The sequence below is a fragment of the Acomys russatus genome, chromosome 19, assembly GCF_903995435.1.
Source record: "Acomys russatus chromosome 19, mAcoRus1.1, whole genome shotgun sequence".
Lineage (NCBI taxonomy): Eukaryota > Metazoa > Chordata > Mammalia > Rodentia > Muridae > Acomys > Acomys russatus.
In genome coordinates this window covers 32,631,288-32,659,087 of record NC_067155.1, presented here as the reverse complement: position 1 = coordinate 32,659,087, position 27,800 = coordinate 32,631,288, and the positions used below count along the sequence as shown (strand labels likewise).

Below are 27,800 nucleotides of genomic sequence, written 5' to 3'. Positions count from 1 at the left end.
GACAGCTCCGGCACCTTTCTACTTGCTGGGTGTCACTGGAATGCTGTGTCAGACATCTGCCTCAAAATATACCTTCCCAAGCACATTTTGTCTACTGCCAGCAAAAGCAATTCCACTCCATTCCTTCCCTCCATCGCTCAGTGCTCCTCATCTGTCACTTGGTATGTTACACCTTGTGCCTGTTATCCGTAGACAGTCCCCGAGGAGAGAGACTTCTGCTGTGTGTATTCATCTTCATAACCAGAACAAGGCTTACTAGACAGCAGGGACTCTTTAAATAGGAAAGGACGGGGCCAGAGAAATGGATCAGCGGTTAGGAGCAGAGCTTATTCTTCTCAGAGGACCCAGGTTTGATTCCCAGAACTCACACGATGACTCACAACTATCCATTATTATCCATTCCAGGGGATCCAACAGGCACATGGCACACACACAAGTATGTAGTGGAAGTTTTGGTTTCTTTAAAAACTCAGCTATGTTATGTAAACAGGTTTTTATTTTAATCCCAAATGTGGGATGTGGAGATGCTTTCAGTTTATCTACCATAGATAATTGTCTTATGAGGGGCATGGTGTTTGCCCGCTGCAGTTAATTTAATTCTGAGGATGTGGAGAGGGTATAAATGTCAGAGCCTGGAGAGAAGAGGATGCTTTGAGGGATAAGGCGTGCTCTGAGGGAGAGACGAGGGCTTCGAGGAGGAAGAAGACATTTGCTGTTGCCAGACTGCTCGATATGCTGACAAGTGAGATTGGTACTTTCCCCCTGAACCCAATGACCCTAGCCAGCCAGAACTAAGTTTTAAAGAGATGTACATCTCCTGTCCCTTCTAATCTTCTTTCTCTCCTACCTAGAGTTGTGGGGAGAGGGTTGGAAGGGAGGTAGAGGCTTAAGGAACCCCTAATAAGATAGAGATAAAAAATTAGCACCTACACATGTATGCACGTAGGCAAAACATCCATACACATAAAGCAATAAATAAATCTAAAAAATTGTAAAAACAAAAACTAAAAAATAAACAGGAAAGAAAATACATTCATTATCACCTGCTTTGGGTCTAATGTGGCTTTCTGAATAATCTAGAATTAATTTTCCTCTGCTCATCTTTCTCTAAGAGCCAAAAAAAAAAAGTCCCAACGTCCCCAGTGCTTCTCTTCCTCTCCAGCACCAAGCTCTAAGAGAGGAAAATTTACAGTGAGATACAGACAGCCATCAAATAATGAATATCACCAATGGGGAATAGAGCTCAGTAGCAGAACACGTGACCAGCAGTCAGTGAGGTCCTAGGTTCAATCCTTGGCAGTGACCAAAAAAAAAAAAAAAAAAAACAAAACAAAAAAAAAAAGGCAACAAATTGTTTATCACTCTAAGTATCAGTGTGAGGCCCCAGGTTCAAGCACTGTCACCAAAAGATTAATTAATAAAGGCTTAAAAGTATGTTTTAGAAATAGTCAAGGTGAATCTTTCCTCTCATCAAGGAGTGGGAGGTCCTGGGATGTGGCTCAGTTGGTAGAATCCAACATGCATAAAACTCTAGGTTTGGACTCAGGTCCCAAGAATCACATACACAGAGCACAGTGGCACACATCTGTAATCCAGGCACTTGGGACGCGGAAACAGGAAAATTAGAAGTTCAAGGTCATTCTTGGCTACACAGTAAGTTTGAGGACACCTTAAATACATGGGACCCTATCTCAAAAAGGGGGGGTGGTGGTAGTCAAAAGAATTTATAGCCATGGGTTTAATTATGAAAAAATAGACAGCTTAAGATAATAAAGAGAAAAAACAAAAAAATTGATGTTTATTAGGTTCATTTTTCAGTCAAGATAGTTCTTTTTTTAGAATGTAGGCTTTAAGTCTCATTACAAAATTAAAGTATTCTTTTCAACATCTCAGAGGGCTTGTAAATTATACAGCATTAATATGAATGGGAAATTAAACTGGATTGAGTATAGAATAAAAGAGAGATAAAATTAAAATATTTTCTCAGATACAGTGAATTTTCAAAAGAAGATCCAGGCGTGGTGGTACAGTCTGAACTCAGGACAGGCTGAGGTAGGATTTTGAGTTTGAGGTTACTCTGAGCTCCGGTTCAGAGGATTGGAGAAAGGCTGTGGACAGAGACTCATTGGTTCAATGATGCTTGGCATGTGTGAGGTCCCAAATCAGACCTCCAGCAGTGCATACACCAAGAGCAGTGGTTCACACCTTCAATCTTTGCACTTGGGAAGTTGAGGCAGAAGGATCAGGAATTCCAGGTCATCCTCAGCCACATATTAAGTCTAAGGCCAGTCTGGGAATGTAGTTTACTTGGTAGAGTGTTCACCTAGCTTAGATGAGGCCCCAGGTTCTATTGTCAGCACTGCATTAGCTAGGTATGGTGGCATGTACACGTAATTCCAGCTCTCGGCGGGAGAAGCAAGAGGATCAGAAGTTCAAGGGTACCCTCAGCTACATAGAGAGTTTGAGGTCATCCTCAACTACATGAGATAGTCTGTCTGTCTATCTATCTATCTATCTATCTGGGTTTTTGTTGTTTGTTTTGTTTTGTTGAGACAGGGTTTATCTGTGCAGCCCTGGCTGTCCTGAAACTCACTCTGTAGACTAGGCTGGCCTTGAACTCAGAGATCTGCCTGCCTCTGCATTCCAAGTACTTGAATTAAAGGCATGTGCCACCACAACCAGTGTGTGTGTGTGTGTGTGAGAGAGAAACAGAGAGAGAGAGAGAAAGAGACAGAGAGAGAGAGAGAGAGACAGATAGAGATAAATAGATAGATAGAGAGAGAGAGAGAGAGAGAGAGAGAGAGAGAGAGAATATGAATTAATGAATAATAGTGTGTCACAAACTGTATCGTGACAAAGGTGGAAGCTGTGACTGAGTGACGCCCCAGCCCTGGGGCCCTGCAGAGTCACAGGAGTGGACTGCTGGCCTGTGAGGTGCAGGTCATGGTTGTAAATGCCTGTCATTCACTCTGCCTCCTTGCTCATCTAGTAATTTGTACTGTACCTTTGAACCCATGTTTCTACAATATGAGTCAGTTTCTAATAACTCCCAACCCTCTTATCCCAATAATATTAGTTCTTCAACTTCGAATGACACATACAGACACACTGAGAAACAAGGTTTCATTTTTCTTTTGTACATTATTACCCATGATTCTCTCCACAAGCTCCAAAGCCCAGCTCTTTAACCCCACCCCCACCCCCCCATAGCCGATCCAGACATTACACATCCTCAGCCTTGCAGTCTCTTTGCCACCCCCATGCAGTGGCATCATCTTTGCCCATGACACTCTGTAGCTCTTGTTACTCCTTTACTCCAGGGTCACTCCCAAATCTAGTTCTGTATGTCTGTATTTTCATAATCCCTTTACTGTGCTATAGGTGAAGACCAGGTCTGCTGCAAAATATCACAATTGTTTAAAAAGAAAGTTGATTCCTAGATTGGAATCTAATACCCATGTCAACTCATTTGGCCAATTAAAGGTGTTTAAGTTCATCTGTATCTCTTCTTTTTACACCCTTGTCTTACCAAAAGCTTCTTAATGATCTCAGCTGGGACAGTGCAACTGGCTCCTTCTGCCACTTTTCTTTCTTTCTTTCTTTCTTTTTTTTTTTTTAAACCAGGGTTTCTCTGTGTAGCCCTGGCTGTCCTGGACTCACTTTGTAGACCAGGCTGGCCTCCAACTCACAGCGATCCACCTGTCTCTGCCTCCCGAGTGCTGGGATTAAAGGTGTGTGCCACCACACTCAGCCCTTTCTGCCACTTTTCTATCTTGTCCTTTTGGTAGTTCCTGCTGATGGATCACCTAGGATGGCTTTGTCCAGCCTCACAACCATTCCTGAGACACTGCCAGCTCTTTAAAAATTTTCACTTTTTAATTATACACATATATGTAATACAGATACACACACACACACACACACACACACACGCGTTTGTGTGTGGGGAATGTGCATGTGAGTGCAGATGCCTGTGGAAACCAGAGGTTTCAGATCTCCCTGAAACTGGAGTTACAGGTAGTTATGAGCTGACATTGTGGATGCTAGAAACTAAACTTGGGTCCTCTACAGGAGCAGTGCGTGTTCTTAATTGTTGAGTGTTCTCTCCAGCCCAACTTATTTTTTGTTGTTGCTGTCAGTAAAGTGTTAATAGTAACATTTACCATATATTTTCACAGTGCTGTGCAACCCACACCACTGCCTAGTCCATTATTATTTTTTTTTTTTTTTTGAGACAGGGTTTCTCTGTGTAGCCTTGACTGTCCTAGACTCACTTTGTAGACTAGGCTGGCCTAGAACTCACAGCAATCCTCCTGCCTCTGCCTCCCAAACGCTGGGATTGAAAACGTGTACCACCACATTTGGCTTGGTATATCTTTGCTAATATTGTTATTGACTGTTTTTAAAAACAATTTTAGGGGCTGGCTGGTGACAAGTACTTTGTTTGTTTTTTTCAAGACAGGGCTTCTCTGTGTAGCGTTGGCTGTCTTGGCCTCGAACTCACAGCAATCCACCTGCCTCTGCCTCCCGAATGCTGCGATTAAAGGTGTGCACCACCACACCCGGCAGGTCCTCGACTGGGGTTGCTGTTTCTGGATATAGTGGGACTTTTTGGATGAGAGGCCTAGCCAGTAGAGCGGGTCTCTGGTGGTGGGTGTGAAAGGGTATAGTTCTGTCTAGTTCTGCCAAACTATCCTATTGCTACAAACTTGGCCATGGCTTCCCCACCATGATGAGTCAACACCTGTGAGTGTGTTAGAGGTTCCATCACAGTGGGGAAAGCCGTCTGCTGCCAAGCCCAACAACCCAGGTTCAATTACCAGGACCCACATGGGAAGGAAGGAATTGATTCTTCCAAGTTGTGCTCTGCCTCCGCTCACATGCCTCGGTTCATGTGCCATGCACACACACCCCAACCCCCTTAAATAAGCCAAAATGGTAATTTTCAAATCACAAGTATAAAAAGTTAATTTGGCATCATAGGCCACATAGCCAGGATCTAGCCAACTGTTATCTAGGTGATGGGGGCAAGGGGCTCTCTTTGAACCTGTTTCTACATTTGTAAAAGGGACATGATGCTAATGAAATACATCTCATAGGGTTGTGACGAGGACCACGGGGTCAATTTGCATGCTGTGGGTACTGACAGGTAAACCAATGGACACCCTATTTGTTTCTTTTTTATTTTCTGTGGGAAGGGTTCTGATTTCCTTAAAATGAGCCTGACCTGTAGCTAAAGATCAAGTGATCTGGGTTAGACATAACCGGTCTGCTCACTGACCACTATGAATTCTTCTGTGTTATTTACACCTTAGGAATCTATTTGCTATACTAGTGTAATCAGCATGCTTCTGTGCATGTGTGAATATGTGTGTGGAGGCCAGAGGTTGATGCTGACCATCTTCCTCTATCTCTCTCCATATTTTTATTATTATTGTTGTCATTATTACTATTATTATTATTATTATTAAGACAGGATCTCACTATGTAACCCTAGCTATCCTAGAACTCACTATGAGACCAGGATGGCCTTTAACTCACAGAGATCCATCTGTTTCTGTTTCCTGAGTGCTAGGATTAAGCACGTGTGTGCTACTATGCCTGGCTCTAATTTTTCAGTCAGGGTCTTTGACTGAACCAGGAGCTTTCTGGCTAGTGAGGCCCTAAGATCCTGTCTTTCCCCAGTGCTAGGGCTTTTATGCAGACGCTGGGAATCTGAACTCAGCCCCTCATGCTTACACAGTAAGCACTTAACCCACTGAGCGGTTTCCCCAGCCTTGATCGTTTCTTCATACCCTTTTCTGCTCTTACTTTGAAGACTAAAGACTGTTGATTTGAAAATCAGTAAGAGGAAACAGAAACCGGCACAGGGGTATGCGCCTGCATTTCCAGCAGTCACAAAGATTGTGAGCTGGAGGGTAGCAGGGGCTATATGAGACTGCTTCAAAATTCAAGAAAGAAAAGGAAAGAGGAAGGGAGAAATCCCTGGCTTTTCAGGGTACTGATTAGAAGAAAGAATCTATTTTGTTTCCAACTCAATAAGCTGGTCTGGAGTCTGGGGAGATGCCCGGGGGGGGGGGGGGTTAAAGGTGTCTGCTGCCAAGCTGGACAACCTGAGTTCAGTTCTTGGAACCTACACTGTGGAAGGAGAGAACTCACCTTCCCAGGTTGTCCTCTGCTCCCTATACCAGCACCATGATGTATGTGTACGCGTGTGCAGACACACAAATACAAATAAATAAAGTGTAAAAAGAAATTAAATACATAACTCAAAATAATGGAGTAGCTTACACTAAGTTGGAACAAAATAACACTACCTAAAAAAAAATTTTTTTTTTAAATATATATATATTCAAAGCAAGTTTATAAATTCCCAAAAGAAAGTTTGGTTTTTGTAGTTTTTTTTAAAATAAATAAATGCAAACAACCTTCCCCCACGCCGTGCTTATTTCTTATTAAAGATCAAAAAAGTAAGGCAGGTGGATCTCTGTGAGTTCGAGACCAGCCTGGTCTCTGGAGTAAGTTCCAGGACAGCCAAGGCTGCACAGAGAAACCCTTCTCCTGGCCATTTTCTGTTTTCTCTTTCAACTTTTCAGCACTCTCTAAGTAAAAAAAAAAAAACAAAAAACAAAAAACAAACAAACAAAAAAAAAACTGCTTGCTCAAGAGCCAGGCCTGCAGCCTACGCACACTGCCTTTCCTCTCTGGAGGTCCTTGTGCTGCCAGTGTGAGCTGTGCACCTGTGGACGGGCATCAGGTCACACCCTGGCAGCCCGGAGCCATGCATTTGACCCTGTGAGTTATTATTTAACAATTAAACACCGTGGGTTAGACCACTGTCCGCTGCTGCACCCTGTCTAGTCCTCCCTGCAAGACCAAGTGGTTGAGGACTGAGTTCCTTAGAGGGCAGTGGTTGCTGGGATCATGCTGCTTGCGACCATTAAGTCCAGACACGCGGTAAGAAACAGTTCTTCCTATCAAACCTCTGACAGGATCACTCATGCTTACGTGCCTGCATGATATTAAACGGTTTTTTGTTTTGGTTTGGTTTTTGGTTTTTCGAGACAGGGTTTCTCCGTGTAGCCTTGGCTGTCCTAGACTCCCTTTGTAGGCCAGGCTGGCCTCGAACTCACAGTGATCCACCTGCCTCTGCCTCTGCTGCCAAGTGCTGGGATTAAAGGCGTGCGCCACCACACCCGGCCTTTGTTTTGATTTTTGAGACAAGTCTGATGTGGCTCAGGCTGGCCTGAAGACTCAATATATAGTTAAGAAGGACCTTGAATATCACACACACACACACACACACACACACACACACACACACACACACACACACCCAACAGAGTGCTGGGATTATAGGCATGTGCCACCGTGCCTATTTATGCAGTCTGGGGACTGAATCCAGGGCACTGTGAGTGTTAGGCAAGCATTCTAGCAACTGAGTTTTATACCCAGCCTACCTTCTTTTCTCCTGGTATGTAATTTAAATCACTAGAAACTTTTCAGAATTAAGGTTAATTTCTGTTTGTTGGTTTGTTTTATTTTTTTGTTCTTCTGAGCAGGGTCTCATTATGTAGCCTAGGCTGGCCTTAAATTTGTGGTCTTTCAACTTGTGATTCCCCTTGCTTCAGCCTTATGAGTACTTGGGTGTGGGTACCAACCATACCAGTTGACTTTTCTCTTCAGAGCTGGTTTAGGGTAAACCAGGTGTGGTGTCACATACCTGTAATCCCAGCATTTGAGAGACCGAGGCAAGAGGAGCCAAGAGTTTAAGGAAAGCCTGGGCTATACAGTGTGACTCTGTCTCAAAACAAACAAGCAATTTCTCAGGAGTAGCTCCAGCAGTGCTTGCTGGCTCCTCATATAACTTCAGATATGGGTCTAGAACATCTTTTCTGTGCTTTAAAAAACCGTCACATCCTCCTAAGTTTGGATCCATTAGATACGTATGAAAAAGATGGAGAAGGGAGCTCAGTGGCAGAGAACTTACCTGACATGTGCAAAGCTGTGGGTCCCAATACAGGCGTTGGGGGTGGGGTGCAGGGTAGGAAAAGGCAAACTCAAATTCCTCTCTGTGTTTTCAAGACACAGAAGGCGTTGTGGCCATGCTCACACACACCCAGACAGCAGTTCTGTACTGGATGACAACTGCATGGCCTCAAATTCAATTCTGACGCTGTCTATCTAAAGACAGTGGCAGATCCCACTGGCTGAGAGCTCAATCTCGCACGGTTGCTCTGATATGCAGCTGATAGAAAATAGATTATCACTAGCACTTTCACCTGTCAGCTATAAGCTGGGGTTCCCACCTTGGCTTCCAAGGGTTTGGCCAAAGGAGTCTCCCAAGATGGGTAAGCATTACTAATTCATTGGAAAGGACTCCTGGCTGGGTGGAGGTAGTGCTCGCCTTTAGACCCAGTGCTTAGGAAGCAGAGGCAGGTGGATCTCTGAATTCAAGGGCATCCTGGTCTACAGTATGAGTTCCAGGACAGCCAAGACTAAATAGAGAAGCTGTCTCAAAAAACAAACAAACAAACATCTAAAAACAATAGCAAACAAAACCAAAAAAGAAATAAAGGAAGGAAGGAAGGACAGATGGACTCCTGGAGAGATGCTTAGAGCAGGGGGCAGGCTCCCACTCTCCCCCTGGGTACTCCACTCCACAAACCAACCTGTATTCACCTATCTAGAGTCCCCCCAACCCAGTCCTCACAGAAGCTTCTTTAGGTAGCCATGATGGTTTAAATCACTTGCTGGCAAACAGCCCCCATCTTGAGCCTCAGGTGTCCCAGTTGTCAGTCAGCTTCTTGGCAAAGATTCATCCTCCAGAGACTAAGAGTCAAAGGTTAGAAGGTCTGTGCTAGTAACCTTTGTCTCCTTTGTGGTCACGGTGTTAGAAAATGCCTTGAGGAGTTCCTTTCATGTGAAGGGATTTTGCTGGCATCATTTTCTCAGAAACATCTTCATCCTTTTCATCACAACCACTTCCTTCAATTATATGCCAATAAATCTGGGCTCCTTTTAGTTCCTGTGGTTGCATATGCAGAGTCGGCTGAAACTGAGCACAGCAACTGGCTCAGTCAGCTAAGCCCAATCAATTCCATTGGCATTTGGCTATAGGCTATTGTTTTTCATTTCTTTTCTATTTTAATTTCTCTCTACCCATGTATGTGCATGCATGCACAGTGATGTTGTCCTCTTGCTTTGGCCTCCTAAGTGATTATAGGTATGTGTCACCATGCCTGAGCAATATGAGAGTTTTAAAACCATTCCCCCCCGCCCAATTACAATGTGGGGGACAGAACCTAGGACTTCAAGCATGCTAGACAAGCGCTTTACCACTAACCTTTATCCCCAACCCAAACTTGTTAGGTTTTGTTTTGTTTTTTTGAAACAGGATCTCACTGTGGAGCCCTGGCTGTTCTGGAACTCACTATGTAGACCAGGCTGACCTCAAACTCAGAGCTCTTCCTACCTCTGCCTCCCAAATGCTGGCATCAAAGGCATGTGCTGCTATACTTGGCTCAGCCAAACTTTTTTTGTTTATTTGTTTTCTGAAACAGGGCTTCTCTGTGTGGTGTTGGCTGCCCCAGAACTTGCTTTGTAGACCAAGCTGGCCTTAAACCCACAGAGATCGACCTGCCTCTGATCCCAGAGTGTTGGAGTTAAAGGTGTGAGCCACCATTGCCCAACTCAGCCAAATCTTTTTAAAGGTCCCACCACAATCATAATTTTCTCCACTGAATATTAAAATGACTGCGAGGTTTCAATTTGCACAGTCATTGCTCTGTTACTATTACCATGTGAAGCAAGAACTGCCAGTATTTAAAATGAACGTGTTAAATGTGCCAGCTATGAAGTTAGAAAAAGAACAATAAAGAAAAAGGGAAATGAAAACAAAAACAAAAAACAAAACAAAACAAAAACCCAAAGATATGAAGGAGAGAATGGAATGACTGACCTATGAATAAACAAGAGTCATCGTGGAAAAATGTGTATTCTTACAAACCCACATTACCTACTTTATGAATGAAAAGAATGTCTGGGAAGAGCACTAGTGCAGTTTGCTGATTCCCCGAATGTTTGTAAAGTGGGGATGGGAGGCATCTTTATAGTCTTTGATATTTCAGAAGCTGGGAGGCACATTATCTCATTTCCTCTTCAAACAACCCACACAGCACGACCTTCACTTCCTTTAAGCACGCCCTACCCACCGATCCAGGCCAAGTGTTGCCCAAGCTCTGCTGCATGGGCGAACTGACAACACAACCTCTACAAAGGTCTCTCCAGTGACAGGTTGCTCCCACTAGGAGGTCTCAGGGTAGTGAGCAGTAGCCTGGTGTCACTGTCCTGGGCTCTAGCTGGATGCTGTGCCCTTCACAATAAAGACAGCTAGACCTGTCCACCTCCATATGGGCGTTGGGCTTCTCAAATCTTGCTCTGTCTTGTTTGGCTACAAAGTACATCTCCAGGGAGAGTGACCCATTGTGGTCACCATGGAGGTGGTTTATCTCTTCACCTTAGCAAAGGTGGTAATTGCTGCTGGCTCTTAGGCCCAGCAGCCACCCCTAAGGGAACATTGCACCTGTAGATCATTCAGGAAAACGTTGCCAGGAATGAATGGAATGACTGAGGACCTTGGGGGTTAGGGAAAGTGTCCCGCATACACTCTAGGTGAGAATTTACGGAGACCCAAATTTGAGTGGGCAGTAAAAGACACTTTGTGAATGCGTATGTGTTTGTGTGTGTGTGTGCTTTGTCTGTTACTTCCATGTCACTGTTTGTTTTCTGAGACAGGGTTTCTCTGTTACACAGAGCCCTGGCTGTCCTGGACTCTCTTTGTAGACCAGGCTGGCCTCGAACTCAGAAATGCGCCTGCCTCTGCCTCCCGAGTGTATCACGAATTTCTTGACTCCTGTTAGCAGACAGATCTGAAGGAAACCATCATTTCCAAGGGGAACTGGTCACCACTAAATACACTAGCCAGGCCTGCTCTGCCACTAAGAACAAATCTGATAATTTTCTCTTTTTAATTTTAAAATGACATAAAAATGTGGGAGGTTGGGATATGGGCAGAACTTGCCACGGTGTGTATGCTCTTTCCTGATTCCAGGGAGCAAACTCGGGGCTTCGGGCTTGATGGTAAGTGCATCTTGCCAGCTCCCTTTTTCCTATTTATTTATTTATTTATTTATTTATTTATTTATTTATTTATTTGAGTTAGGGTGTGACTGTGTAGCTCAGGCTAACCTTACATTCAGGCTCTTAGTGCTGAGATCACAGGCATCAGCCAGCACGCCTGGGTTCATCCTTTTCTGAAAAGGCCTCTATGCTTGCGGCTTCAGTGGTTCTTGGGATAGGTCTTTCCTCTCCCCCTTGCCTCAAAGACAGGTCAAAAGTGAGGAACTCAGACTCTAAAGTCAGACTACCGACTAACTGAGCAATCTGAGACAAGTCACCTCACCTCTAGGCCTTGCCTGTGAGAGATGGAAGGCACCTATTACCTACCACACTGGCCTACAGTAAGAACTATTTGGTAACTGTGTGTGAAAATGCTGGGCACAGGCCCAACTCACAAGTATTTAGGATTGGCTACTACTTCTACAATGTGACTGGAGACAGTCTTACATTTCTCCCTGGGAAGAGAGTGGGCTAGAGAAAAGCGGGCACAGTGTCTGACAGCACACTCACTAAAAGAGACTGTACAGCTGACGGCAGGTAGCTGTACACAGTAGTAACCTTATGAATGATGTTTTTAATTTTTGTGTATTCCCTTCATTTTCAATCACAGGGCTGCAGGACTCACACAGGAAAGCAGGTGCTGGGCAGAAGAAAGGAAGCAGAAACAGGAAAAACGCCCTGCAGTCCATGGTCACAAGATTATCAAAGGTGAGCAATAAAACTCAGTGGGTGGAAGAAACAAACAAACAAAAAAAAGTCCCTAATGTCCTCCTTCCTTTGTGCTTAGACTCTTGCCTTTAAAAAGGAACAGACTGGTAAGGACAGCTGTGGTCTTCTGGGGAAAGAAGTGCAATGGGTCTGTGGTGACAGGTGACAAGGTCTGATAAATACAAACGCTGAGCAAATGCATACCAGTCCACATGGGAGGGGCGGGGAAAGCCATTCCAATCCGAGCCACATGCAAAAGACATTACAACTGTCTGCAGGGAACATCTGTGTAATGTTCTCCCCTTCACCCAAAACCACTGAATTCGATCATTAATGCCAGAGATGCCTGGCGTAGGGATGCCTCCTAACAGCTGTGCCCTCTCCTCTGCAGTCCTTGCTGGCCACGCCAAGGAATCCTTTCTAGCAACTGGACATAGATGAGACTGTGACCTAACCTGGGACGTAGGAGAATGTGCGCTGCGGCTTCTGGGCAAGGGTTCCTCCTTTGTAAAAGGACACACCTGAAAAGACATTTTGCTTCCTGTATTTGGAGACAACGAGGAGACAGATGTGATAACCAGATTGGTAGTTATCTTGGGGCCATGAGGAAACGGTATGAAGACAAGAGGAAAGAGGTGGGGTCTGAGTCTTGGTGACGACTGACTGAGCAGGAACTTGCTGCCCCTGCAGGGAGTAATAAACATGCCTCTTGCTGAAATCACTGTAAGCTGGACATTTTGTTTCGTTTGAGCAAAAGCGTCCTGGTTACTCACATAGCAACAGCTGAAAGGATGCCAGGTAGGCCCGTCTAAGTGGAAACCATCTATAGCTAAAAATCCACTCCATCTTTACCAACAGAGTCTAAGGACACACTGAATGAAAATTTTGAAAGGATTCATAGCCTCACTGCAGTTATACTGTAGTCTTTGTGCTAGGGATGGAACTCAGGCTCTTTGTGTGCTAGCCAGTACTGTCCCGAGCTATACTCCAGTCTTTCATTGAAAGCATTTCTAATATTACATTAATTCAGCACACACACAGTGTGTGTGTGTGTGTGTGTGTGTGTGTGTGTGTGTAGACCATAGGACACATGTGGAGGTCAGAAAACAACTTTAAGGAATCAGGTCATGGTGTTTTATCACAACAATTGAAACCAAACTGAAATAGTCTTAAATAAAGTTTATGTTTCATAAAGTACCAGTACCCAAAGGCAATAACCACACAAAAGTATCAGAAAAATGAAGGAAACACAATCTATCTTTGGTTATTTGTTCTTTCTTTTTTGGGGGAGAGGTGTATACAGGTACCTGTGAACATGTGTGCATGTCTGTGGGGGTCAGAGGTGATGTCATGTGTCTTTATTACTTGCTTTCCCCCTTATTTTTGAGACAAGACACTGAATCCCGGAGTTTCCCTATTCAGGGAGATTAACTGACCACCAAAGCCCAGCGTCTCCTGTCTCTGCCTCCCTACCCATGGGACTGCAGGCATGTGCTGCCACGCTCTGCTTCTGCATGGAAGGCTAGGGATCCGAACTCAGGTCTTCATGCTTGTGTGCCAAGTACGAATTCGCATTTCTCCTTCTTTCTCCTCCTTCTTCCTCTTCTGCTTTTTTTTTTTTTTTTTAAATGTGAATTGTCTGCTATTCTTCCATACTGGGAATTTAAGTGAATGTATAGTGTGGTATTTTTAAACAATACCAAAAGAAAAACCATGCAAGTCAAAAGAAGTTATTGACTTCCCCAAAGCAAGGCTTACTGAGGTGAACTTTTTAATCTAAAGGAAACACTGTAAAGGGGCAAAAAACAAAACAAAACAAAAAAAACCCAACAAGAACAACAAAAACAAAACAAACAAACAAAAAAAACCCCAACAACAACAAAAGAAAAACAAACCCTAGTGGCCCTGAGAGAGCCGGACATAAACAAATGGATAACGAGAAACAAAGGGAAGCTCGGAAGGAACTCTACATTCATCTCCTCCTCCCAGAAGGAGGAGCCTTCACAACATACTTTCTCCACTGAAACAAGAGTTTCAAGGTGGTGTTTATAACAACACTGTTGCTGTGGAGATAGTTGATTCAGTGTTATGAACTTGCAGCTGAATAAAGTAAGGTGTGGAACAGGAGTCTTATTTAAACAGTGGCAAGACCCATAAAACATTAAAACAGCGAGCTGAGTGGTGGTGAGTCAGAGCACCATATGTTTTAATGAGAGGGCCATCCCTTTTTCCCCTGATGCCTGGCACAATGAGATGCTTCTTCTTAATTTAATCTTATTTTTGGAACCCTATTATCGTCTCAGCTGTTTCCGGAATCCCAAATGCCTAAAATATTGCTATCTGCTACATAAGGCTGGCTGCATGCATGTCATTAAACTGATGATGTTTCAGAGTTTCTACTGGTCGTCATGACACCGGAAAGTCACAAAGCCCACAGAGCTTGGGCTGGGCTTTTAAAACCACATGCGATTGATTCTGTTAAACATGGCAGCGTTGCTATTCATCACATAACACCATGGCAGATTTACACTGTGCCTTTTGTCTATAGTTTTACAACTTTTTAGGCACAAAGCAGCCGGAGGACACGAACCCAGCACACCCCACAGCCTGCCGCCAGCATCAAGCCTCTAGCTTGTTCCTGCCTTTGAACATGGTCAGTGGGTTTCTCAGGCAACCTTGAAAAGCCTCAAGACTACTGAGCACGGAGCAGGGATGGACATGTCACTCTTTAAACACACACTCACTCTCTATGTTTTTCAGAATCCTTAAAGCAGAATTCTTACCATCTGCACAATAAAATATAGTCCACGAGTTTTAAGGATGAGAGTGACATGTGGGTGTATTAGCAAAGTGGCCGCAGTGAAGTGGCACAGCTCTGTAAATAGAAGGCCAGCTTCCCTTGGCTGTGGTGGGGGCTGCCCAGGGTGTGGCTACCCTCCTAGCCTGCACAGGGGATCCATTCATACCAGCAAAACCGGAAAAATCACAACCAAAGGCAACCGTGGAAGCAGTGAGAGCCAAGAGCATGGCATAAAGGAATCAAGGAGTCATTTTCCACAAGGTGAGTCACCCGAAGCACTTGGCCTGGTCAAGGCCTGTCTCACCCACCTTGGTTCGAAATGTAGGTCACAGTTCTCCAAGGTGGAACTTCAGTGGCCTGAGGTGACAGGCCAGAACCCAGGCAGCAGAGGCAGGAGCAGAGTTCCTAAGAGGCCTGGGAAGGGTCCTCCACCCCACCCCCCGGGCCCCTCCAGGCTTGGCCGACCCTCTGAAAAGCCCTTCATTTTCATGGGCCAAGCTGAACACAGTGTCCAACTAGTTCCCTTTTGTATTCGACTTGAGCCACCTGACATACTCTTACCAAACTCCCAGTACAGCAGGCTAGGTTTTTGTAAAAAAAAAAAAAAGGATGGTCAGCTCACCCAACTCTGTTGACACAGGAGACCCAGTGGCAATCTCACCAATCTTGGCCACTCCATCATAGTAGGCTTTTCCTGCCAGGATCATAGCTACACAGGAATTCAAAACACAAAATCATTACTCAGACAAGGACAGGAGGAAGTAACACAGGTTCAGTATCCCAGTGTGCCTCTGGCTACAAGAAGTTCTAGAACAGACTGTTTCAGCAAGTTCACAAGGCCCTGCCTACTCCTGATGCTAGTTCCAGGGCATGTGTTCCTGACATCAAACTGTCACTGGGAACAGACTGGGGACTAGAGGTCAGCCATGTCATTATTACCCAAGGAAGATTGGGTGCAAGTGGCCTAGGAACCTGTTTCATGAAAGCACATTTAATAAAGTACACTAAAGGTGGCACATGCCACCAGGCGGTGGTGGCGTACGCCTTTAATCCCAGCACTTCGAAGGCAAAGGCAGGTGGATCCCTGTGAGTCCGAGGCCAGCCTGGATTACAATGCAAGTCCAGGACAGTCAAGGCTACACAGAGAAACCCTGTCTCAAACAAAACAAAACAAAATGAAAAGCCAAATGGCCTAAAGAAATGAAGAGTGTTTACCTCGAATCCCCTGGTGAGGGTCTAAGGGCGTGGCTCAGTGCAGAGCGCTTGTCTAGTATGCATTATGCCCTGGGTTCAATCCCTAACCCTGTAAAAGGCTATCTGAGTCACAACCAACCAACATATTTGTTACTGGGAGTTTAAAAAAAAAAAATCTATGAAATTTCAAATACATTAGCATTCTGAAAATTACAAACTTATTTTAAAAAAAAAAAAAACAACCCCATTGCTCTGCTTTCTTTTCCTTTCAGCAGAAACAAGCAAAGGTTCTACTGCCACAGAAGCTAGGTTCTCATCATCCTAAAAATACAATTCTTTAACTTAAAAAAAAATAGTAATATTTCTAAAATGGAATGATGGCTCAGCAGTTAAGGGTGCATCCTACACTTGCAGAAGACCCAAGTTCAGTTCCCAGCACTCATGTTGAGGGGCTCACAATCATCTGTAACTCAAGCTGCAGGGCATCCAATGTCTCTAGCACCCCCCCTCCCCTACACAGGCACGCACAACTTAAAATAAGTTAAAAATGTAAAAACTAAGCCAAGTGTGGTGGCACACGCCTTTAATCCCAGCACTCGGGAGGCAGAGGCAGGCAGATCACTGTGAGTTTGAGGCCAGCCTGGTTTACAAAGTGAGTCCAGGACAGTCGGGGCTACACAGACAAACCATGTCTCGAGAAATGAAAAAGTAAAAACCATCTCTCCTTCAAACTGACCCTGAAACCCTGAAGGTACTTGGAAGAGGTACGTCCCCTGTGGAGATGAAGGCTGCCCACTCTGCAAAGCTCTCTAATGAAGATAGCAGGAGATGGGCAAACAGCAGCCTGGCCTCTTCTGCTTTACAGGCAATTAAGCTTGAGAACAGCGTATGACAAGCAAGCATTTCAACACGATCCAGCCAGAGCCAGTGTGATTTTGGAGGAAAAAAAATCTCCACCCTTTCCCTACACCCAGAGCCGGCCTTCATGCAGAGAAATCATTTTTTCCTGGAGCTGTGGAGAGCACAGGAACTTGGAACTAACCACAGAACAGTCAGAAGCTACACTGCTGTTTTGTCCCAATTTGTTTTTAAAAGTATCCCCCTGTACTGGATATTGAACTCAAGGCTAGGCAAGTGCTTTACCAATGGGTTACACACTCAAGTCTTTTTGTTGTGTTTTTCATTTTGTGACCGGGTTTCGATTAAGTTTTCTAGGCTAGCCTTGACCTTGTAACCCTTCTGGCTTTAGCCTCCCACTTAGCTGGGATTATAAACCTATGCCTGCCACCAGGCCAGGCTAGAAATTAGGTTGTTGCCTAGCATTGATGGTCCATGCCTTTTATCCCAGCACTCGGGAGGGAGAGGTAGAGGCAGGTGGATCTTTGTGAGTTCAAGGCCAGCCTGGTCTACAAAGTGAGTTCCAGGACAGCCAAGGTTACACAGAGAAACCCTGTTTCAAAAAAAAAAATGAAAAAACAACAACAACGTCGGTTGTTATTGATTGACTGATTTATTAGTGTGTGTGTGTCTACATATATTCATGAACACATGTGTGGAAAAGAGAGAAAACAGAATTTCTCTGTGAAGCCTTAGCTGTCCTGAAACTCACTCCGTAGACCAGGCTGGCCTGAACTCAGAGATCCACCTGCCTCTGCCTCCTGAGTGCTGGGATAAAAGGCGTGCGCCACCACTGCCCAGCCCTAGTGCCTATTTTTTAATTAAGGTAAAAAGTTACATGTATGACCCTGGCAGTGGTGGCGCACACCTTTAGTCCGGCGAAGGCAGAGGCAGATGGATCTCTGTGAGTTTGAGGCCAGCCTGCTCTACAGTGTGAGTCCAAGATAGCCAGAACTACACAGAGAAACCCTGTCTCAGAAAAAAAAAAAAAAAAAAAAAAAAAAAAAAAAAAAAAAATATATATATATATATATATATATATATATATATATATATATATATATATATATATATATATATATCAAAGTATGTGTATGTCTGTGTGTGACCATGTTGTATACATGCAGGCACTCTCGGAGGCCGAAAGAGGACATCAGATCCTCTGGAGCTGGAGCTACATGCAATGTGAGCTGCCCGATGGTGGTGCGGACGAAACTCAGGCTGGTCTTCTGCGAGAGCAGCCAGTCTTGCTGAGACGTGTCTCCAACGCCTATTTGTATTTTTAATTCTCACATGCTAAGGAAGCACTCTACCACTAACCTACATCCCCATACCTAACAGTCCACCTTTTAAGGGGGAAGTATAGAAAAAAAATGGAGGATTTATCATGTATAGGTGTAGCTGAAGGTATCACAGGCCAAATTCTTGCCCCTGTAATATAAATTAAAGTTTTTACTGAATCTGCATCTAAGTTTATGAAATGCAATGGCCTGCTATCTTATCATTTTCTAAGACTGGAGAAGAAGGTACAATGTATTTAACAGTAACAGACAGCATTTATATAGGCTTTCCAAGTCATTATTTAGCTAATCTATAATGTTAAGACAAGGGAGGGTAATGCTATCAGCTCCTTTTGCTCCAGGGAGTGGAGACATTTCAGGCTGTCCCCAAGGTCAGTGTGAGTCAGCCGTAGTGCACACAGCTCCTTCTGAGGTACTTCCCTTCCCAGCTTTTAAATCATGGTACTTTAGCTGGAACTGAAGAAAAAGCAACTCCACCTAAAAACAACGGTGCTGCCAGAGAAATGCCAACTCAGTAGATGATGTTCCAACGAAAGACTTACGTACTGATAGAGCACATTAGTGGGAGAGCTGCGTTCAGAATTACACAGCAGTCAAATTTTCTGGTTTACACCCACACGATAAGTTGAGATTTTTAAAAAATTAACTGTTGACTTACATTCAAAACTACATAGCCTCAGTCTTTCAAAATAGCTTTGCTTTTATAATAAAGCTAAATTAACTTTAAAAAGTACATAACTTATCCAGAACTAATAGTGAAATAGTATTTTGATAACTCTGCCCCCCTTTGTGAGAGTTTCCGCTTCTTACTGTTTAAGGAAACCTATGAATTCTATTTTAGTGGTTGTTTAATCACCTCCGCAGTCTACAGTAATCTATATACATACCCCTACGATATAATTTTTCATTTGCTTTTTGAGACAGGGTCTCACTATGAAACTCTAGCGGTCCTGGAACACACAATTGTAGACCAGGCTGGCTTCGAACTCACAGAGATACATTTGCCTCTGGCACTCAAGTGCTTGGGCTAAAGGCATGTGGTATACCTGGCTGATAATTTTTTTCTTAAAACACAGTTTCATTGGGTTTCTATTCTGCTAAAACCTCCACTGAGCTCCCACGAGCCCACATTCTACAAGCTCACAACAGACTTTTACTGTAATAGTTTCAGTGAACTGCACCCCTCCAAATTTCAAGTTTGTGGTTCCCTGGGACACTGGCCATCATAAACTTGCTTTGGCCAGTGCGGTACCAACAAGCACGGCTTGCACTGGAAGCTGGTAAATGCTAAGCCATTAAGGGCCTAATAAGGTCTTGATGGAGAAGGGATACCTGAGGACAGGGTGTGTCAAGCCTCCAGCAGAGTAAGCCCTAAGACTCCAGAGAGCTGTCTTGCCTTTACAGGGGAAATAGAAGGTGGCACTTTAAGCCACCAAGTCTGTGGGAAGCTACAGTATTTCGTGCAATAGTAGACCTGGTCCTACATTGCAACACATAGCTAAGCTGACACTGTCCAGTCCCACTTGCTCAAAGCTTCTCCCGAGGTTGGTGTGGCACCCAGGGCTCGACCTTTCTGCTTAAAGCGGTGCCTCTCTGCTGATATGCCGTATCTTTTAGCTTGAGCGCTTGGAAAGTCTCCTGCCTGCTCCAGTCCACACCAGTCACGGCTGCTCAGATCCCTGTGGTGGAGATCTATATTTCGTTCTCAGCCTTTCACACGTCACTCTGCCTTCATAAGCTGTTGACCGCACTTGTGGTTGACATCCTCATCTTCACTCCAGATTCTTACCAAGGGGCTTTAAACACGGGTCCAAAATTATCAGTGGCCTCAGCAAAACTATATCCAGATGGCCAGCGAAGTTCTGGGAAAACTTATCAAGTCCAGAACTGTTTCTAGGAGGTGGTGAAGTGATAAGAGCCCTTTAGGGAGAAGAAGTCCCGTTAACAGGAGGCTAACCTGCCAGCGGCTCGCTTAGTCTGTAACTCTGCCTCAGAAAGAACTTCAGGCTACACAGGGGAAGAAAGTTCTACAGGTTATAGTGATTTTCCTATGAGGACCGGAGAGGCAGCAACGGCTCTGTGGCCTGGTGATTAAGCAATCACCAGGGGAGAGCTGCGAGGTCAGCCTCTTGCTCTTGGAGAGGGAAAGGTGCCTGTCAAAGGTGAAGACAGGGCTGGGAAGAAGAGGAGCAAGATCCCAGCCTTAATCTACTTCCTGGTACTGAAGGCTGAAGGTGAAAATGCACAGCCATGCAGCCCGCTTTTCCAGTGACTTGTCATCCATAGCTTAGGGCTCGAACCGTGTTTTAGGGTGGTTGTCAGTGTATTCTAGTAGCATTCAGTTTTAGTAGGAGGGCAAGAGCAACTGCTTGTCAATCTTCTCAGTGAAAACCTTTTCGAGGGAGCTAGCAACCTGGGTCCTAACAAGAGGCAGATGTCGATGGTCACGCTTATCTTTTTGTTGGGAATGTTGGATAAGCACTTCTCCAGCTCGTACATGATCCCGCAGGTACACCCTAGCTAGTTGGCTGCTTGGCTGACGTCTCCCCCATCCCTCCCTCCCTTTCTCTCTTGCTCTCTCTGTCTCTGAGACAAGCTCTTGTTGACTTGCCTAAGCTAGCACAGAACTTGTAATCCTTCTACCTCAGACTCCCAAGCAGCTGGGATTATAGATTTAAGCCACCGGGCCTGGTTTCAAATTCAGTTTCAATGAGGCACTTATTTTGCAATAAGAATCTAAGCCTGCCGGGCAGTGGTGGCACACGCCTGTAATCCCAGCACTCGGGAGGCAGAGGCAGGTGGACCACTGTGAGTTCGAAGCCAGCCTGGTCTACAAAGTGAGTCCAGGACAGCCAAGGCTACACAGAGAAACCCTGTCTCGAAAAACCAAAAAAGAATCTAAGCCCAACCTTTAGTATAGATATTCTTCCACTGAGGTTAAAAATATTATTTTTTGTGTTACTAAAAAAATGATGCATCAGCAAGGTGTTACAGAGTGTGGGAGGAGTGACTGCCTGAGTTCAAAGCTGGCTAGCCTGTGTTATAAAGTGAGATTCTGTCCCAAAATGAAACGAAAATATAATCCATCTAAAGTTCTTTTATATAGATACACGAATGATTCTGATGCAGCAGGACACTAATGTTCAAATGTCATTATTGTTTGTTTTTCTCCCTACACAGCCCTGGCTGATCCGGATCTTATTATGTAGACCAGGATGGCCTCAAATTCACAGAAACCCACCTGCTCCTGCCTCCCAAGTGCTGGGATTAGAGGCATGCGCCACCACACCTGGCCATATCCAAATGCTTTAAGTATACATATAAGTTATTAGTTCACAAAGAATTATTTTAAAAAGTAGAAAAGTCCATGAAAATGATGTAAAAGCCTAATTTTGTGTATCAAGAAGCACAGTCTGAGAGTTAAAATATGTTACTTATGGTGCCTTCACTATTACTCAAGTCACTCACTTCAAATACACTAGCACCACTCTGCACTGCTGTTTAAAACTCAATGTTAAGTTATTTAAAGGTAAATAAAATATTAACTTAAGAGATATCATATGTGCTTTATATTGGTCAATTTAGAAAAATCAAAATACTTACCATTCACTGCTTTTTCATAATTTTTCCCTAGGTTTATTAAATTTCGGAGCCCAGGGTTGAACTGTTCCATAACGTTCTGAAAAACAAACACATAAAACAAACAAATTAATAGACAAAAGAGGGAGGAATATCTAGATTCTGTCACTGTGCAGCCTGGAATTCCTATATAATAGGATTTACAGACAACAGAGTCTCAAATGCCCTACCTCCATACCTTTTTTTTTGTTTTGTTTTTTGTTTTTTGAGACAGGGTCTCAGGAATCCCAGGCTGACCTGGAACTTGCTATGTATCTGAAGATGATCTTGCACTTCTGACCCTCCTGCTTTCACCTTCCAAGTGCTAGAATTACAGGCATGTATCACTATGCCTGGTTTACACAGTTTTGGTGATCAAAACTAGGGCTCCAGGTATGCTAACTGAGCCAAATCTTCAGCTCTCAAACAAACAAACAAACAAACAAAAAATAATGCAGATGTAAAAATCTCAATGAACTTGATTTTCTGACCCGATGGAACAGGCAGCAAGGTGCATATAATCCAGTGGTTTTCAGTTACCCAAGGGCTGCCTAGAATCTGCTATAAGTGGAGCAAGCAGTCGGCATTCACATCCCTACGATGCCCTGTGGGGATTGTGAGCCTAGAGGCCAAATAATTCTCTCTGGTGCAAGTAGATTGTTCATAGCTGTCACTTTAGCATTAGGAAACAGTCTGCCTGAGCACCTATCTCAACGGAATTAATAATTAAGGGAACATGTTCTGGCTCTCAAGTACTTAGAAACTTCAGGGCAATTTTGCTTTCCTATTACCTAAGGCTGTACAGAATAGACAACAAGGCACTCCCATGGTGGCTTTATGACCAAGAACACATTAAATATGGTGACTATAGATGTCTGCTTCATCTCCGACCAACAAGTTGCCCCGTGTTCATCGTTCTAAGTGGACCCATCGGGTTGCCCTACCCCTTGTCCCATGCACGCAGTATTCGCAGATGACCAAAAAGTAGGAGGTGGACAGCGAGCCAACACTCAGTGAATCAGATCTTTACTCACGCCTTCAGAGGGACAAAAAGACTCTCCACTAGTAACTGGAAATAGAAGGTAAATGAAAACTTACAGCAATTGAATAATGACGAAAATCACAACAAAAAAGCCCACATCTTACTCTTTCTTCACCCTTGCTGTCACTCCCAAGAATGCTTCTAATCACGTGGTTACTCCTCCCTTTTACTGCCACCATTTTGACTGCTCACTCGGCTGCAATTTTAGACAGTAACTTGTGGCTCCCTCTTGTAACTCAGGGGGACCTACCTCTCTATTACACCCCCCATCCTGCCTGTGTAATTGACAACTTTCTGGTCCTTCAGTAGCCTTTATTGTGACTGTAAATATTGGTTACTGCAATGCAAGGAATGCACCGGAGATCACGTTTCCTGTCTTCGTAAAGCCTTTTTGTTCTTCCTGGAGTTAACAGTCGGCTTGCCCCTCTTCCCCCTTGCTTCTACGCATCTACCTTAAACCCTTTCCCGTGCTGGGTCAGATCAAGCACGGGCCTGCCGATCTCTTTTCTCAAATATATAGAACGGCCTGCAGTTATCCTAAGTCATTTCCCCTTCTGGAACCTCCTCCAGGGACTCCCTGTCCTCTCCCTCAGCCTGCCCTGCCTTCCCTCACAACGGCCACACTGTCGTCTTTGCATGGTCCGATCTGGCTGCCTGTATTGAGAGCTCTCATTCTCACTGTCCCCAAAACTCATGTAAGGATGATGTCTCAGGTGTATCCATGACCTCGCATGCCCGAAACGACTTAAAAATTTAAAATTACTTATGTACTGAGAGTGTGCAGGAGGGAGGGGGAGGAGGAAGGTGAATGAATGTGCCACAGCACACGAGGATACCCTGTGGGCTCTGGGGACTGAACTCAGGCCATCAGGCTTGGCGGCAAGTGCTGTCTCACTACCCCCAGCGCTGCTTTTACCTTGCCATGTGTTTGCTGTTTTGCTGGGCAGTACAGTATACTGATCTGCCTCCCTCAGAACGTTTAAGATGCTGCTTTACTCTCTCTCGCATCCACTTTTGCTGGTCAGTTGCCTTTTTGTTTGTTTGGCTCCCCTACGCCGACCCTTTCGGGGTGTTCGTATGCATGTCTGTGTGGATGCCAGAGGTCAGTGACAGGTGTCCTCCTCTAGTGTTCCTTGCCTTGAGTTTTGAGACAAGGTTTCTTACTGAACCTGGAGTTTGCCAATTCTGCTAGATTAGCTGGCTAACAAGACCCAGGGACGCACCTGGGTCCACCTCCATGGCACTGGGATTCCGCAGTGCTTGGGTTTTATGGCTACTGGAGATCCAAACCCAGGTACTCACGGTTGTTGCAAGCAAGCACTTAATTAACTGAGTCACATCCTCAGCTTCAGGCTTTCCTGTTTTAGAAGCCATCTCTTTCTTCCTACACTGTAAAATTGAACACTGGTCTACCTCATTATGGGTATCTTCTCCATTTATTTTATGAGAGCCTTGGTGGCTTCTAGCCATGTGGAAAATAGGTCTGTCAGAACTGGAAAACACTTGCTTTACCTTTTGTTTCTTTTGGAGCTCAGATGAAGGTTTTATGCCTCCTGGATTTATCTAACTTTACCTTTTCTCTATTTTTCCACTCCCTCTTTATGTCCCACATCTAAAAACTATTCTCAAATTTACATCCTAACTCTTTTATTCTTTTTTTTTTTTTTTTTAAGCTTTTGATTTTGTTTTCTTTTGAGAAAAGGTCTTGCTAAGTATCCCTGGCTGGTCTCAAACTAATGATCCTTCTGCCTCAGCCTTCTGAGTGCTGGGATTAGAGGTGTGTGTGTTATCATAGCTGCTGCTTTTAGCTACACACACACACACACACACACACACACACACAAACTTCTTTTTTAAAAAGTCAGTTCATATTTACAAGTAAAGCTCTTTTTGCTGCCGCAAAGCTGTGGGTGCTAGGTGGCTATTGACTGGTGGCTGCCATCATAGTGTGTAGACAGCAAGTCCCTGGGGAGCCTGACCATGGACAGCATTCAGGGCCATTGTTTCTATGAAGACATTGCTAATTCCCAACCACTGAGCAGAAAGGAGAGGAGAATATCCAACAGATGGTTAGGCTTTCTAACAGTCAGAAATGGGGGCGGGAACCAGAGGATACTGAACCAGTGTCCACCAAATTCCTCTGTGCGGTTTTAGCTCTGGTGTTTTCAAGTCCCATGTGTCCTCAAATTAAATCTCTGATCTGTAGGCAGAAGAGATATGTTCTCAGTGGCAGCTGGGATAGGAAAGGGAACCTGGTAGTTCAACCATGTACATACAAACATACATACATACATACATCCTAGCCCTGTTCGTCCTGGTCCCTACCCTTGGCCATTGGGGTCCTAGGGTGAATGGATCACTTACCCCAATACTTCCCTATGGATCCTTTGGGTACATGTAAACCAGCCACCACTCCTTTATTACTTAAAGGACACGTTTCTTTCCTTGTTTCATTCCTTCTCTCCCTCACATGGCTTATGTACCCTAAGCTAGCTTCAAATTCTTTATGTAGCCAAGGAAAAACTTGGACTTTTGATCCCACTGCCTGGACCTTCTAAGTGCTGTGATTACAGGCGCATGTCATCACAGTGCCTGGTTTATGTAGTGCTGGGGTAGAACACAGGGCTTCATGCCTTCTAGGCGAGCACTCTACCAACTGAGCTACATCTCCAGCCATATTACCCAAATTTTCTTCAGATTCCTTTTTTGTCAACAGATATTTCCCTTTCAGATCTCTGCACTATATATAGAGTTACGGGGTGTGTGTGTGTGTGTGTATGTGTGTGTGTGTGTGTGTGTGTATGTGTGTGTGTGTGTGTGTGTGTTATTCTGTATTGCTATCATTTCAGTGCACTCTCAAACGGAGGGAAAGAAAAACATAAGGGTGGTTCTGTTTAGCCTAGTTGGAAACCCTCCCATCTTGTATGACTGGAACAGGCAGCTGTCCTGGGTCCACAAGCGGCCACAAAGCTCCTGGGCCCCATTCTTTTTTGGAACTCTCAGTACCTACATCTGTATCCCACTGAATATAGTACTGTGTATCTGTACAGCTGCTATTGGTTTAGTCTCTTCTTAAGCCCCCTTTAAGCTTAATTTTAAAATAGGTTAAGCCTCATAGGGAGTTAATAAGACAATGTACATGCGTATGTGTGCTGGTGAAATGTCTCAGGTGGTAAAGACACTTGTACAAGCCTGACAACCTGAGTTTGACTCCTAGAAGTCATGGTGGAAGATAAACTACTCTTAAAAGTTATCCTTTGAGCTCCACACATGCTATGTCATGCATATGTTCCCGTGAGTGCACACACACTCTTTATGAAAGCCACAAAACAACATATTGTTCCTAGACTTGGTTCCTCTTAGCCCCCACAATGACATTTTTTTTGTTTGTTTTTTAAAGATTTATTTATGTATTATACAGTACTGTGCCTGCATGTATGCCTTCATGCCATCATTATAGATGGTTTTGAGCCACAATGTGGTTGCTGGGAATTGAACTCAGGACCTTTGGAAGAACAAGCAGTGTTCTTAACCTCCAGGTCCACAATGAAATTTTCTATGGGCTATAATCTTACTTGGATTTTGACTACAATCTTCTCTGGCTTTTGTAAATTAAAAATATTTTACCTTTTAATTATGCGCTAGATAGCTTTTTTTTGTTTTCTTTTGTGTTTTTGTTTTTTTCGAGACAGGGTTTCTCCGTGTTAGCCTTGGCTGTCCTGGACTCCCTTTGCAGACCAGGCTGGCCTCAAATTCACAGCAATCCAACAACAATAACAACAACAACAACAACAACAAAAAAAAAAAAAAAAAAGAAAGAAAGAAAGAAAGAAAGAAAGAAAGAAAGAAAATGCCTCCATAAGTGCAAGCTGTAAGACAGTGGTTCTCAACCTTTCTAATGCTGTGTCCCTTTAATATGGTTCCTCATGTTGTGGTGACCCCCCCCCACCATACATGTATTTTGTTGCTACTTTATAACTATAATTTTGCTGCTGTTATAAATTGTTATGTAAATGTCTGATATGTGACCCTCAAAGGGGTCATGACCCACTGTAGTGGAAGCTTTGGTTTATTTAAAAACTCAGTTATAGTATGTAAATAGGTTTTTGTTTCAATTCCAAGTGTGGGATATAGGATATGGGGTGGGGCACACGAATGGTTTTTGTCAGCTGATAAAAGCTTCGAAGAGGGGCATGGTCTTTTCCAGCTGCAGTTAAGTTTAATTCTGAGGACTCTGAGAAGGTATAAATATCAGATCAGAGAGGAGGGGAAAAACCACTTCAGGGCTGCTTCGAGGAGACACAGGGAGAAGGAAGAAGGCTGCTGGTTCATTCTGCGGCTGCGTTTGCCAGTCACTAGTTTGCTGGTTAGCTGGACTGCTGGGTATCCTGACAGCTGAGATTGGTGTTGCCCCAAAGAACCCCAAGACCCTAACCAGCTAGAAGTAATAAAGAGAACTCTCCCCCCTCTCCCCCACTAACTCTCTACTACCTAGTGTTGGGGATGGGTGGAAGGGAAGTAGAGCTATAAGAACCCCAGCAAAATAGAGTTTAAAAGTAGTGCTAACAACCCAAAGGTTGAGAACTACTTCTCTAGGGCATTTTCTTTATTAGTGACTGATTGGGGGGAAAGGCCCAGCCCATTGTGTGTGGTGCCACCCATGGGATGGTGGCCCTGGTTCTATAAGAAAGCAGGCTGAGCAAGCCATGAGGAGCAAGGCAGTCAGCGGTGCTCCGCCATGGTCTCTGTTTCAGTTCCTGCCTCCAGGTTCCTTCCTGGGATGAGTTCCTGTCCTGACTTGCTTCCATGATGAACAGCAATCTGTAAGTGTAAACCAAATAAACCCTTTCTTTCCCAGGTTGCTTTGGTCCCAGTGTTTTATCATAGCAATAGTAACCCTAACTAGAACAAATTATGTGTATTTGTGTGTCTGTGTGTGAATTATGCACATGAGTGCAGGTGCCTGCAAAGACCAGAGCAGGGTGTCAGGTGGCTCTGGAGTTACAGCCACTTAACATGAGCGCTGGGAACTAACTTGGATGAACTGTGAGACATCTCT

At 44.2% G+C, this 27,800-nt stretch overlaps 1 protein-coding gene across 1 annotated transcript in view; it reads right to left on the bottom strand.

The window, feature by feature from the left end:
* Baiap2l1 (BAR/IMD domain containing adaptor protein 2 like 1) overlaps positions 1–27,800 on the bottom strand; it is a 94,656-nt gene that overhangs the window by 41,758 nt on the left and 25,098 nt on the right. Inside the window, exons 2-3 of the mRNA XM_051162977.1 lie at positions 21,685–21,760; positions 15,312–15,398 (exon numbers count right to left, since the gene is read on the bottom strand). Of these exons, the coding sequence (XP_051018934.1) occupies positions 15,312–15,398; positions 21,685–21,760 (163 nt within the window). The remainder of the gene's footprint in view (positions 1–15,311; positions 15,399–21,684; positions 21,761–27,800) is intronic.